The sequence below is a fragment of the Tamandua tetradactyla genome, chromosome 24 (genome assembly GCF_023851605.1).
Source record: "Tamandua tetradactyla isolate mTamTet1 chromosome 24, mTamTet1.pri, whole genome shotgun sequence".
Taxonomy (NCBI): Eukaryota; Metazoa; Chordata; class Mammalia; order Pilosa; family Myrmecophagidae; genus Tamandua; species Tamandua tetradactyla.
The window spans coordinates 41,236,003-41,250,885 of NC_135350.1; the positions used below are offsets into that span (position 1 = coordinate 41,236,003).

Sequence of the window (14,883 nt, forward strand, 5' to 3'; positions counted from 1 at the left end):
TTGGCTCAGAGATTTTCCTGGAAGGAAAAGTAGGCCATAAAGCAGATAGTTCCTCATCTCTCTCCAAAGGAATTACTACATTTGCAGCAAAACCTAGGGAAGTTTAAGCTTAAGCGTGCTCTGAAAAGTTCTGGAGATTGTTGTGAAAGGCCAGTGGGAGGAGATTTATAGATTCAACAAAGCTATAGACTAAATTGTAGACCAGCTATTATGCAGGAGAGAACCCAATAAAGAGACAACTGGGAGGCTTACTTCTGAGAGTCAGAACAAATATAACTCTGACCTCCAGAACTATTTGTTCAAAGATGTACAAATTGGATTGGATTAGTCTGTAGAACAATTTATACTGTAGGGCATTGTTGAAAGCAATAGAGCAAATTTCCAGCAATAAGCAAAACTTAACAGCTGGGCATGGGCAGGAAAATAGATGGGAGCCCTAGTAAAACCACTGCCACTCAAGGGTTACTAGGGGCATACCCAAATGTACACTTGTCTGCAGAGCAACATCAGAGATTAACACTGCAGAGATAAATGAGCTTCATCAAAATAATCTAGCCAGTTATTAAATTGATAAAACAAGCCAATCATAATAACCACCCCTAGTGTTAGGGGTGGGGAAACAAGTATCCAGATTTGCTACAATATATTATCTAAAATACCCAGTTTCCAAAAAAATTAAAAGACACACAAAGAAACAAGAAAGAAAGTCCTATAACTCAGGAAAAAAGGCAGGCAAGATAAACTGCCTGTGAATGTGGACCAAATGTTGGATTTAAATGAGAAAGGACTTCAAAATAGCTATTATAAAAATGTTCAGAGAAATAAAGAATACAATTGAAGAAGTAAAGGAAAATGTGATTGCAATGTTACATCAAATAGTGACTATCCATAAAGAAAGACATTTTTAAAAGATCCAAATGGAAATCATGGAGTTTAAAAGGATAACTAATGTGGAAAATTAAATAGTAAGGCTCAACAGTAGATTTGAATTGGCAGAAGAAAAAATTAACAAACTTGAAGATAGGTTGATAAAGAGAAAAACAGAGAAAAAATGAAGAGACGTATAGGGCACCATTAAGCACATCAACATTGAAAGATGGGAGTACCAGAAGGCAAGAAAAGAAAGAACTGAGATAAAATAATATTCAAAGAATGGCTGAAATCTCCCCCAATTAAAAAAAAAATTACCTATACATCTAGGAAGCTCAAGAAATTCCAAGTAGGATAAGCACAAAGAGATCCACAAACAGATAGATCATCATAAAAATGCTGAAAGTCAAAGAGAAGGAGGAAATTTGGAGAGCAATAAGAGAAAAATGACTCATTGCTTACAAGGAAATGCCTCTAGTATTAATGGCTGACTTCTCAGCAGAAACATGGAAGCCAGAACGGCAAGGGGATACCAAATTCAAAGTGTTCAAAGAAAGACACCTGTCAACTCAAAAATCCTATATCCAATGACGCTATCTTTCAAAAATGAAGGCTAAATAAAGATATTCCCAGAAAAACAAGACTTTGTTTTTGCTAGAATTTGTTGCTAGCAGATTTTCATTACAAAAAGATACCAAAGGAAGTTCTTCACTGTGACAGCTGGTGATCCTGGGTGGTAACCTGAACCCACATGGAAAAAACAAAGAGCACTGGTAGAGGTAAGGATTGTGGAGTGGTTATACTACTATCATACAAAATAGATTGTAAGACAAAAAAATGTCACAACGATAAAAAGCACATTTTATAAGCATAAAAGGGTCAATCCATTAGGAAGACATAACATTTACCAACATACATATACCTAGTAACAAAAGTACATGAAGCAAAATTGATATAAATGAAATAGATAATATAAACGAAATTGATAATTTAACAACAATATGCAGAGACTTCAATACTCCGTTTTCAATAAATGACTTAAAAGACAACAAATAAAAGAATAGGAAAGGTTAAATATAACTACATTTGGTTGATAAAACTATAAGGAAGTGCAAGGAAGTGATTGAAATAAATGTCTTGACAAGAAGAATGAAGGTGCTGTGACTGGGATAGAACACACGGAGGGACGTTCCGGGTGATTAAAGCCCACTTATTGACCCAGGTGGTTATCTCTAGGGTTTTGTCCTATAATAAATCAATTAAGATGTGTATGGCTTCCTGTATCTATATGATTTTTTAAAAATAGAAAAATTAAGAAACAATGGACTAAAGTGTCTTAATCTTCTTGTAATTTCAAATTTTATATTTTCAAATATCTGCTAAACTCTTCTGATGGAAATGAAGTCTTCTGGACCCCATATGCTATTCACAAAAATCTGATGTTTGATCTATAATACTCTCAGTATTTGACAAAGGAAATTAAGCTGAGGTGAGGCAGGCAAACAAACATTCAAGGTTTTCTCTCTTATACAGGATTTTGAGGAATGAAAACTGCAGAATTTTCAAGAAGGGAATGGCATCCAGGGGTAAAACTGATGCAATTGAGAGAGAGATCTCTTTTCTAGACCCAATAAACTCAGAATTAAACTAAAAATAGTCATTCTTTCTCTTTCCCCTTTCTGTAGTAAATTCTTAAACGTTCAGTCAACCAGTTTGCAGAAAATAATGGTGTTACTATGTTCACAAGTAAGAAAGGTACTCAAGTAATCAGGCCTACTGGAAATAAACAGAAGTAACAGTTCATTATGGATAAGAATTTGAGGCATTTTCTAATTTGGAAAACAAGAATTCCTTCATGTTTTAACCCACAGATAAATAGACAGCATTATCTTGTAAAGGATCAACATTTTTGCCTCTTCAAATCATCCAAGCAAAACCCAAATTAATAAAAATATATTGAGTGAAAATAAAATTTTTTTGAATTTTCTGAAAATTGCGTTGGTTGCATAAATTGAGCTAGACTTTTCCAGTTCTTGTACCATATTTTATAGATGATTTATGGAAGCTCCATTTATTCTTGTAAGGCTACTGGGAAATCATTTAGTATGGTGCTTAATAATGTCAAAGAAATATCTGACTTCCAAAGAGAAGATTTTGCATTTAAAGAACTCAAAAGTCAATAAACAGAGTTGCCATGGATTCATTTATTTTTCTAGTTTACTCAGAGGAGAATTGGTTCAAGGCAACTGAGAGACAGTTGATTCTTCTTTTGGTAAGGATACATGATAACTGTTTACTTACCCTCCATGATGGTCAAAGGGTCTTCTACTTTAGGACGCAGAATATTAGGTCCAAATACAGTTGCCAAGTTCTGTGCACTCATTTTGTTAATTCCTGAATAGGATTGTACTTCATCCAAGAACCTGTTAGATGTTACGAATGCAAAAGGAACACAGTGGGATCAAATCTGCCCATGGAAGAAAATTGATCATTGGGAAATTTATGAACTGGAGAGAGATTCAAAGATGATCATAGAGAGAAAATTATTTAGAAACCTGAACATCTCTCAGAAAAAAAATGCCACTATTGGCTTGAGTCAAAAATAGGGATTCCCCTCCAAAACTCCAAAAATGTGTTAAATTTATACGCACGCTCAATTTAGGAATTGTAAAGAACATCATTTGGAATAATTCCTTATCTAGAGAGGAGCAATTTAACTCTCTTTGTGAAATAATTTATGAGCTTCAAATTTATAGTGTATTAAAAAATGAGATAAAACATGGCTTAAATTAAAGTCTCCATTCTGCTGACATGAAAAATTTCAAGCACAAATTGTTTGAATTTATTAAGTGCTAAAGATTTAAGAGGCATAAAATAGTAGTAGGGATTGTTTTGGTGATCTTCCAACCATTTCTCATTCCTCATCCCCTCTTCATTAATATAAGAGCTTCCATTTTTCATGACTTCCTAACTGTACTGATGTGATGAAGAAGAAATAATGAAAAAGAAAAAAAATACATATATGTGTGTGTATGTATATAAATACTTAACACTATTATGTACAAGTCAAAGTGCTAACTTAATAAATTCTCAAAACATCTCTATGACACAGGTATTACTATTATCTTCATTTTACAAATGTGACACATGGGGTGCCAGGGAGGCTCACTATCTTCTCCAAGGACATAGTATTGCAAGTGGCAGAGCTGAGATTTGAACCCAAGTAGACTGACTAGAGTCTGCGCTCTTAACTCCTTCACCACAACTTTAAGAATGGTGCTTATTTCTGCATGTTTACTGTTTTTATACAGCCTAAAATGAAGTAATGGTGAAGGGCAAAAAGTCAAGCTATTATTTCTTGCCTGAGAGACTTGAAATTAAAGGTTTCTTTAAACATTTCAAGAGAGATTAACTTTTTATATTGTTAAAACCTCACAATATGGTTCTCAAACATGCTTAGCCTCACCCCCCACCCCCGACTCCGTCTACTTCAGGAGAACATAATCTTCTCGTCCACTCCAATGGCTTGAATTAGTTGGAAACCTTGAGACGGAAGCCTTGCAAGTTAATAAGCATAGGCAGTCAATGAAACTGTTTCTTGCTTTTTCAAATCCTGAAACCTAAGGTCCTGCTTGCTTCCTAAATATAACCATCATGAGAAAATGCTTTTGGTAGCAGGTTTGGGAATTTCTACTCGTTTACAGTTCGCAATGAGTCCATATTATCTGACTTTGGTCTTAAACTCCATAGTTCTAGTCTGTTGAACATTTCTTTAATAATTACAAATCACATGTGTAAATGATGTGCTGTACTGAGGTAGAAATTTGAATATTATTTAAAAATATAGTGGGAAGCTATCATTTAAAGACACTTTGCAGTGAATTTGTATTGTCAATATCAATCCCTTTGTTTAAACCTACTATAAGTTTCAATTTTGTATACTTGGTTCTCAGGCCTTAATCTTAACAGGGCCACTCACAAGAGAGAGCTTTACCAGGCACAAGGATTGTACTAACAGAGTTGAATTAAAATGTCTTTTCTGTGAGTCTTGAGGTGGGAAAGAAATGGAGAGAAAATAACATTTATTGAACACTTATTATATGTTAATCATTTAAAATATAAAAAAAAAACTGGGAAATATGCATTTTCATCACCACTGTACTTATTAGAAGCTTTAGATTCTGAAAGGATCAGCAAACTGGAGAAAGACTCATAAATATTCGGTTGTGGAATCCACATTCCAATGTATGTCTTTCTCATGCTCCTCATAAATGATACTATTCACCACATGATACAAACAACTCTGATAGAAGTCCACAAATGCATATCTTTGATATGTAGAAACAAGAGTGACTTCACAAATACCAGATTACAAAAATAAGCAATTTTAATTCTCAAAGAAACTTTAGAGATCACCTTGTCCCAAACCTCTTAATTTTGCAGAGGTCAACACTGGACCTCAAAGCAGTTAAGTCATTTTATTCACCATGGAATGGTAAATCAGTGTCAGGCACACATAACCATTGTTTGGTTTTGTCTATAGCACAGCTCTTACCTGCAAATATACTTGAGGAGGTTGTAATTGACCACTGGCAAACTCTTCACCTGTTTTGCTAATTCCTTAACACCCTGAATACAAAGAAGAGAATAAATTTTATCTTCCAAAGTGGTGGTCCTGGAATCAAAGAAAAGTGGGGAGGTGGCATGCAGCTTTTTTTTTTATTGTTTTCATACATTATCAGTGAAGGATATTGTCCTGAAACCTAACCACATCATGGAGAGCATTTTAGAAATGTTTTCAAAGAAGTACAAGAATTTCAAAAACTTCTGTAAATACTGTTTGTGGAGAAATAGATTTAAGTGAAGTCCTTTTAACACCTGTAAATTTTTTCACAATTAACTGAAAAGGGAAGATAGGCTCATTTACAATAAGGCTATAGTAATTATTACAACCGATAATTATTTGGACCAAAAACTGCTAAATAAAAATACGTAGCAAGTAGGATTTGGTCTACAGGCTGCATTTTGCCAACTCCTTTTCTACTGATGTGATCTGGGGTGGGGTATGTGGTGAAACAACTGAAACAAGGTATCCCTACATTTTGCATGGAATGTTTGGTCTAATGTAGCACCACAATCGCCCATTTAAGATAACAGAGGGGTAAAAGCACTGATTTCATTTATTCAATCTGCATTCTTCCTTGTGATTAGAGAGGTGATTAAACATGGAACCTAAGCTGTGTGTGTAAAATATAAATAAGTGTGACAATACACAGAATAGTGGAAAACTATTGGATAAGGGCAAAAGACAATCTACCAATTAAAGACTAGGAGCTTATTTGGAAATGAGAGCATAAACTTACTGCTTCCTCTTCCTTGCTGAGCAGTTTGGCACATGACAAAAAATCTTCATACTTCGCATAAGGAATAACTGGCTCTGGAAGTTCTCGGAGATATAGTTTAAGAAGTGATGCCACTGTGTGTACATCTGTGTTGCTGCAGAGACAGAAGCGTGAACATATTTTTTGGAGTCAACTTTGTACCATTTGACATTTTTACATCAAATATACATATACATTGAACAGTAGAAATTCTATGCAAGTTGGCAATTGAGTCAGCCAGTCTGTTTTTCAGGGAGCACACACTTACATAATGCCTATTATATGCTACCATGGGTGAGGAACAGAGGAAGATGGAAGGGCACTTAGAATCCTTAGTGTGGTTTGAAAATATTTGAAATTCCAAGCATTTTTCATTTGTGTGTATTTGATGCAAAACAAACATGTTAACTTCGGAAAACAATGAGAGCATATTAGACTTTTAATGAAATATAATACAATTTATAAAACGTATAAATTTTTCATGATTGGTGAACAAATATGTTATGTATTTGTTCTAGTTTGCTGGCTGCAGGAATGCAATATACCTGGGATGGAATGGCTTCTTAAAAGGGGAATTTAATAAATTGCTAGTTGACAGTTCTAATGCCGAGAAAATGTCCCAATTAAAACAAGCCTATAGAAATGTCTGATCAAAGGCATCCATGCAGGGAAAGATACCTTGGTTCAGGAAAACCAATGAAATTCAGGGTGAGAAGGCACATGACGAACACAGTCACAGTTTCTGTCTCAGCTGGAAGGGCACGTGGCAAGCAAGGCATCATCTGCTAGCTTTCTCTCCTGGCTTCCTGTTTCATGAAGCTCCCCGGAGGCATTTTCCTTCTTCATCTCCAAAGGTTGCTGGCCAGTGGACTCTCTGCTTCTCGTGGCTATGTTGTTCTTCTCTGCTTCTCTGAATCTCCATTCTCCAAAATGTTTCCTCTTTTATAGGACTTCAGAAACTAATCAAGACCCACCCGAATGGGTGGAGACATGTCGTCACCTAATCCAGTTTAACAACCACTCTCAGTTATATCACATCTCCAGGGAGATGATCTAATTACAGTTTCAAACATACAATGCTGAAGAAGGATTAGAAGAAAGGCTGTCTACGAAATGGGATTAGGATTAAAACATGGCTTTTTTAGGGGACATACATCCTTTCAAACTAGCACAGTTTTCAATGTCAAAACTAATTATTTCTGAATCCTAATTTCATTTCCCAAAGTGCTATACTTCTATTCTTGAGAAGACATTGGTCATTTGTTTACTGATACCTGAAGCTTAGTATGCCATGCCATAATTTTTAAGCAGAGCTCATTCTGAAGATGGTTGATTCTCAGCATGATTCGCATGTCTAATCTATGATTTTTGGGAATCCTTAGAGTCTTTTAGAAAGACAAGGAAAATACTACAAAAAATAAGTACTGAAACCTTAACATGTCCTTTGTGTATCTCAGGTAATTTATTTTTGTTCTTTGCTGATTATCAGAGTAGCAGAATAATTTACTGAAATATTTATTTATATTTTGTTCTTGGAGTTTCCCTCTCCTCTGTTGATCCATGAAGATGGGACAGTAAAAGTGGGACTTTTTGTTTGTTTGTTTTTAATTTGTGGGGAGAGAGAGCAGGAGAGTGAAAGGGAGAGAGAGAGAGGTGGTAGGGAAAGAAAGGTCAATTGATTTCCGTGAACTGGGAACAGTGGTGGCGAAAAGGTTGGAGGAGTCTGTAAGTAGTGAGAATTTACACCCCATTCCAGGCTCTGCTCCAGAAGGTGACAAGTCCCCTGAGAATTTGGAGGTAGGTATTGGGGTTTTCTACATTAATGAATATTCTCTTGCCGCAAGTGGTATGGGAGGAGAACTGACTTCACAAAGTGGACAATGGGCATCTTAGTTCTCAATTTGGACACACAGGTTGATTTCATCAGGTACATCCTCCATGCCTATACTGCATTGTATATTATACAAAACACAGTGGATAGTATCGCCAAGGGGTTAAAATGGGGCATTATCTAGCCTTATAATTTATAACCTAGGGGTAGGAGATATTAAGCAAATAATACAAGTATATAATTGCAAAGTGTGATGAGTGATATTAAGGAAAAAATATTGGGTGCTACCTTATAACAAGAAAGGACTAATCTAGGGGTTGGTGGGGTTTCTCTGAGGAAATGCCTGGGCCAAAATCTGAAGGGTGTGCAAGACTTAGCTTAGAGTAGATGGGAAGAAGAAGGTATTCCTGGTTAAAGCGTGGAAGGTAAATAAGGCCGACCTCAGCAGCAGTTTATGTATTGGAGGAACTAACCAGGGGCTAGAAGGCCAAAGCATGAGGCTCAAGGAGTAGCAGCATCTTCACGGACCACAGACTTCACCTACCTCAGAATTAGACAGGGCCAAGGGCTAAAGAGTCCAGTTTTACCTCTGAGTCAATCAGAGCAGGTATATTGCCAACCCTTTTTGTTGAACACAAAATGGTGAAAGTGGTCTGATAGGGCCTGCTTCCCACTTTAACTAATTTTATTCTTTTCATGCTTCAATGATTCAATAAATATTTCTTTTCCTCTTAAAATTCTGGAACTGATAGACTATATAGAAGAGGTCTTCTTAAGGGCTACTAAATAAAATAAAAATCATGTTTCAGAAACATCTTGGGAACTGTGACCAAGCTCAATAATTCCCAAAAATACTTTCCAAAGAAAAAATTTAAAAGAAAGACCTAAAATGGAAGCAATAGCATGAAAAGGAGGACTCTCGTGCCACCCCCACCCCCAACCCCCACTGGCAAACTCTATTTTATGCCCACTCTCCCATCATGCTGACTTGAGTTGTATTGCCTTCAGAAGCCAACCAAGGGAGAAAGCATGCTAGTTGAAGAATCTGGGGTAGGTTGCACAGCCTTATGATGGGCAATGCAGGAATACTGGTGGTGAGCAGAGGAAAGACAAAGTATTAATTACTGGGTGATGGGGCAGGAGGAGGTTGTCAGCGCCAAGAATCAAGAATAAGGGAATTGAGTGGATTCCTTTAAGATTTTTAGGAACTGCCCTGTTGAGTGCCTTCTTGGGCATTCTTCATCGCATTAGGTACCAGGCTTTGCTTTCAGAAAACAAAACAAAACAAAAATCCTGGATTCATGTGTGGCTCTATGAGCAAGTAAATATGCAGAGAGAGGACAGTATTATTGTTTTGATGAGTACATGAACCTTGTTTTAGATGATGCAGAAAAGATTCATTCTAACACAAAGTCAAGAAAACAACTGGGTCGGATCATGCTGAATGGAAATAATGTTATTCTGCCGTAAAGTGTTTTCAACCAGAAATTATTAATAAAATGAGTTGTTGAGAAAGCAATACGTTTTTTTAGGTGTCCTTTGTTAGGAGTGTAGTTCTAAAACATTTTCTCATATTGTTTTCGTTGCCCTTATGTTACTTTCAGATCACAATAAATGTTATGGGGTTGTTTTTATTTAAAAAAACAAAAACAAAAACAGAAATCAATCAAAATATAGTTAAAGTTCTAGGTAGGCACAGAGAGATTATAAAAATAAAATATAAAATAAATATGATTTCAATACACAATATATCATAATTTTATGATCATGTAAGTAGAATACATAAAATATTTATTAATACAATAAATAAGACAATAATGATAAAACAGAAAACATATATTTAAAAAGAAATATGTTTGTTTCAAAGATGATCTGTATCTTACACTGACGCTCCCCAAACACCTTGTTTTTAAGTAACTTGCTTGTTACTTCCTGTATTGTTTTGCTTCTAATGAAGTAAAGCACTTGGCAAGCTACAGTACTGAAATGTTTGAACACTAGATGGTGTGATTGCAAAGTTAGATTTATCAGGATGGTGCTAAAATTGAGAAGGATGAAAGACTGCAGAACCATTCTTTCTCTGCCAGCAATTTTCTTAGAACCAAAGCTGAAGTAATAGTCCAAGGATAGAATTATTTGAGCTATGAATCAAGGTAAGAGAGGTAGCATAGGATGCTTATTTTATTGGGATGTATCATTACATTAGTTTTTGTGCATGTATAGCATATAACATACGCTTTTAATTGCATAGAAATGAAAAAAAAAAACAAATACACTTTCTTGTGTTTCTTTTTTTTTCAATTAAAAAAAGTTATGAAATTCTTGCTTAAAGTCTAAAACTTAAAAAAATTTATGACTTTTTCTGGGCTTTATTAAACTTAGGTTACTTTGTGGAAATAGAGATGTCTGCATTTTCCTACTGTTTGTATTTTCGGCTTTGTCCTTTCCCTCTGAGTGGAATAAAACAATCACTTCTGGACATATTCCAATGTGTTTTGCCAGTTCTGGCTTACTTCAAGATGTTCACAGTTAATCTGCTCCGATTGCCAGTAGGCTACTGCAATGGGAAGTCTTGTGTTCCTTTGAAAAATCTCTTTGCAGTTCACAAAATAACAGCCTTTGCACTTAACTCTCAGACTGGTATTTCTTACTGAAAACCTCCTACTTTGACAATATTTTTTATATATGCAGCATATTTTCATATGTGCAGCCATAAATGTCAACATATGCGTTAACTGTCCAGTGTCGCAGGAACATCCCATCTCTGCCTCATCTTTCTCTCAGCCATCATCAAAGAGAAGTGGTATGACTGCACTGTGGTAAAAGTTGTTGTACAATGGAGACTAAAACCCCTCATAATAATAATAATAATAACAGTACATACCTACATGCACATACACCTCACAGAGGTCCAATGACTAGGTCCTGTCATAACCCCCCATTTGGGATACTTTAACATGAGATTGCACAGATATGATAATATTTCTGGCTAATCACTGAGATACGAGTTACTTTAAAGCTGTGCTCTTTTGATAGAGGTCTCAAACTCTTTGCTAAGGTAAAATTACTCTACAGACATCAGGTCTCTTTCAGTTACTTGATGGTAGAGTTTGGTTTCAGAAATTAAGATAAATAATCATGTTCATTATTTCTAGTGATAGCAAACAGACAAGGACAGGCCCAGGGGCCCTAAGTAAAAAGTTATCAGCCAGGAGATGCTCTGTAGCATATGTCCCTTAATGATCAAGATATGGGCATCGTTTTCATATTTACTTCTGAATTGTTTCCTTCTGCACAGTGCTTTTTATCAAACTTAGAGGAAGGAGTCTATGAGATTTTCTGTGATTCACCCAAGTTTCATGTTGTCATGAGTCTTCCTATGGACATTTTGGGATAGTTCTATCAACCATTCACTTACCAAATAGTTACTGAATATTTACCCATATAGTTACCCATGGCGTGCAGTTCCCCACACCACATAAATGGGGTGAAACAGAAATGAACAACATAGACTCTCCCTGTCTTCCTTGGGCTTTTATCTCTAGCTGATCTACCAACACTTTTCCATAAATGCCTCATTTTTTTCTACTTCATAACATTTTTTGATAGTCTAACTGTTATACCCCTGCCAGGTGGATGACCATAAGAATTTTCTTTATTCATCCTAGAAACCACATGACATACCTATAATCGACATAAAATGTAGTCCTTTTACTTATCTGTATGGGGATATAAAGAGTCCGACTATCCCCTACCTCCACTCCCTCTTCCACTGATACTTACACAAACTGATAAATCCAAATGCCACAGGAATTACAAGACTACACAGACAGAACTTTGACACTGTTAAGCCTCAATACTAAAAATGGGAATTATCCATGCTGGTTAATATGCACAGAACATAATATAATCCCCTGCTTTAGCTGAATAGAATGAATTTTTAAGGCACCCGCACAGGAAGTTATTAAAGGTTTTGCTAATTTGTCAGACATAGTAAGATGACCACAAATTTACATGGAATTAAAAAAAAAGTCATAGCCATCAAACTCCAGGGAGAACATATATGAGAAAGAAAACTTACAGCAGGCACTATCAAGATGAAGATTGCCACTAAATAGTTTTGCTTAAGCCACACACTGATCATCCACTGAGTTCACCAAGAAAAAGAAATGCAAATCCAAAAGCTAGTAAGCAGCTCCAAAATAAATTAAATGTTGACAAGAAAAGTCTACTGCTTTCCAAACTTTTTTTTCATGCTTCCATCAAAACTGGTACCCTTGTTGGGCGTGAAACTTTAATCTCATTAAACTGCCACAATTTGTAGGGTTATGTGTCATCAAGGAATTATATACCACATAAAAAGACAGTTTCACCTCCAGGATAAGTCCTGGATTACATGGAATTAGTGCTTGTCCCGGTACCCTTCTCCTGATTTAAATGCACAACAGATAAACTGAAAGATGTCCCCAATGATGCATTTGGTGACTTTCCTGCAATACTGTTAGATATACTGTCAGAGTACTGGGTGGTGAGATATTTGTAGTAAAAAAATGAAGCATACTTCCAATTCATGTGGACTTCTGAAACCACATCTGGTAGAACAATGTGACATAGGAAAAAGGATTCTCAACCTTGGCTGCCTATTGGGATTATCTGGAAAAAAATTTTTTTATACTGTTGATTGCGTTGTACCTATTTGGATGTATTCAGTCAGGCTGAAGCCTGACTGATGGGATTTTATAAACTACTCAAGTGATTCTCATATGTCGCTAAGGTTGAGAAGTACTGATACAGTCAGTAGTTCAGGTTGAAAACTTTCAAAGCAAGGAGGAGGTTTCAATGTGGAATGGTCACATTTTAAAATCTGGCCCTTTCTACCACCCATGGAGCCTGCTAGTTCCATACTTGTCTCTCCAGTATTCTCTGATGAGGTGGTGGTAGAGTGACTGCTGGTGGTTAAACTGCCAAATTGATCTTTTCTTTCCTACTTCTAGAATTATTTATGCACATATGGGTATGTGTGTATAGACTCTTTCCCTCACAAAGCCCACTAATCACATACAGAGAATATCTGATTGTTTGATATACAATCACTCCAACATAACATCCAAGCCCCTGTGTGCGTACATAGAAACACAACCCCTTATATTTGTATAAGACATTCAGAATAACAAATAAAATACCTGCTGTATACCTATAAGGAAGAGATTACTTTGAGCAATCTGAGTTTGGTGCTCCCAAACAACAGATTCTTCAAATAGAAAGTAACTACATCCCCAAACTGAAAAAGAATCATGGTATTTGTCTGTTTGCTACTGCTGACTAATATTCTCTCGGGAATCTTTCTCATTTCATTGTTTCCTTGACATCTCACTGACCTCTTCCTTCCATCTCCTTATCTTCTCCTTCTTTAGCCTTTATGGCTTACCAGTCAGCTCTCAAGCTTCTCTCCCTCTGCTGGGCTCTAAATTTTGTTGTTTGCTGGACTCTATGAATGCTCTCTGGATAAATCCATTTCACCTTTCTACAATGGCTACAATCTATCCCTGCACCAGTCCTTTTCACTGTGTTCTTAGATGTCCCGTATACTCTTTGAACGCCACATAAACAAAGCTGAACTAAAGATAAAAATTTCTCCCAGCAATGCAATAATTCCCCCTTTAGCATTTTCTCATGATAAACAAGCAAAAAACCTTGAAGCTAAAAATTTAAGCATTTACAATATCAAGGTGCTTCATGGGAGAGGGAAGCCTAATGGGCTCAGATCACTATTGTTTTGATGTAGAATATTCAGAAACATTTCCTTAAGCAGTATCATATCTGTTAACTATTTTTAATGAGCTAACTGCATTTACATGTGCACTCAATTTCAACAACAGCAAAAAAATAACAATAATAATTAAAATCTTAAGTGCTGTCAATTATGGAATTAATCAACATGGCTATTAAAATAGACAAACATGTCCCTCCAAGTCCAGTGATTCAATGTCATATCCAAATTTAACCTAAAGGAAATTCAAATGCATATGTATCACATGTGTAATATAAAGGACATTATTTTCTAAACTCTGAGAGCCAAATTATAAACAAGCAAAACAAATAAACACATCAATTTATCCCATAGGTATTAAATCTAAAATCAATGATACCTCAAAAATTTTCCTATTGAACTAAGATCCAATTCATATCAACATGTATACAATTATTTAGAAGAAGTACTGAAGTAAGGGGTTATTTGAAAGTCACTAAGGATAAAGAGATCATAAACAACCTCTTCGCACATCTCAGGGACTCTAAGTATGTGTATTTATATATTTCTATATATACACACTTATACATAAACACATATGTACTCATGTATACATACATATGTCTATGTATTTTTTTTCTCTGTAGAATTATCCTTCACGTATCAGGCAAGGCTCTCCTAAAACCAGACTGAACATGTTGGAGTTAGCTCTGTCCTCAGTGCCAGGATATCCTCATTGCTTAAATTGTCCCAGGAGAAAGCTGAAGCATTTGAGGTCCAACATACCTGTAATTGGCAATAAATCTGTAATTTATAATGTTCTAATAAACATAAGCATTCTGAATCTAGGTGAGGAATCAGGATGGAGTATATCCACATTAGCTCTTTCTTAGCTGTTCTATGGAACACAAAGTGTAAAAAATATACTGAGAAAAGCAAAAATGGTTATAATGATTGTTAGGTTAGTGCCAATTGGGATGATCTCTTTTAAGATTAACAATATTTTTAAAAACATTACTCATAATAAGAGACACAACTGGAAAATTTATTTC

At 35.7% G+C, this 14,883-nt stretch overlaps 1 protein-coding gene across 7 annotated transcripts in view; it reads right to left on the reverse strand.

Moving 5' to 3' along the window:
- Positions 1–14,883, reverse strand: part of ARHGAP24 (Rho GTPase activating protein 24) — a 539,804-nt gene that overhangs the window by 33,272 nt on the left and 491,649 nt on the right. For all 7 annotated transcript variants that reach the window (XM_077142946.1, XM_077142939.1, XM_077142942.1 and 4 more), the window contains 3 exons: positions 6,234–6,366; positions 5,426–5,499; positions 3,172–3,293 (listed from right to left, as the gene is read on the reverse strand). In XM_077142946.1, the coding sequence (XP_076999061.1) occupies positions 3,172–3,293; positions 5,426–5,499; positions 6,234–6,366 (329 nt within the window). The remainder of the gene's footprint in view (positions 1–3,171; positions 3,294–5,425; positions 5,500–6,233; positions 6,367–14,883) is intronic.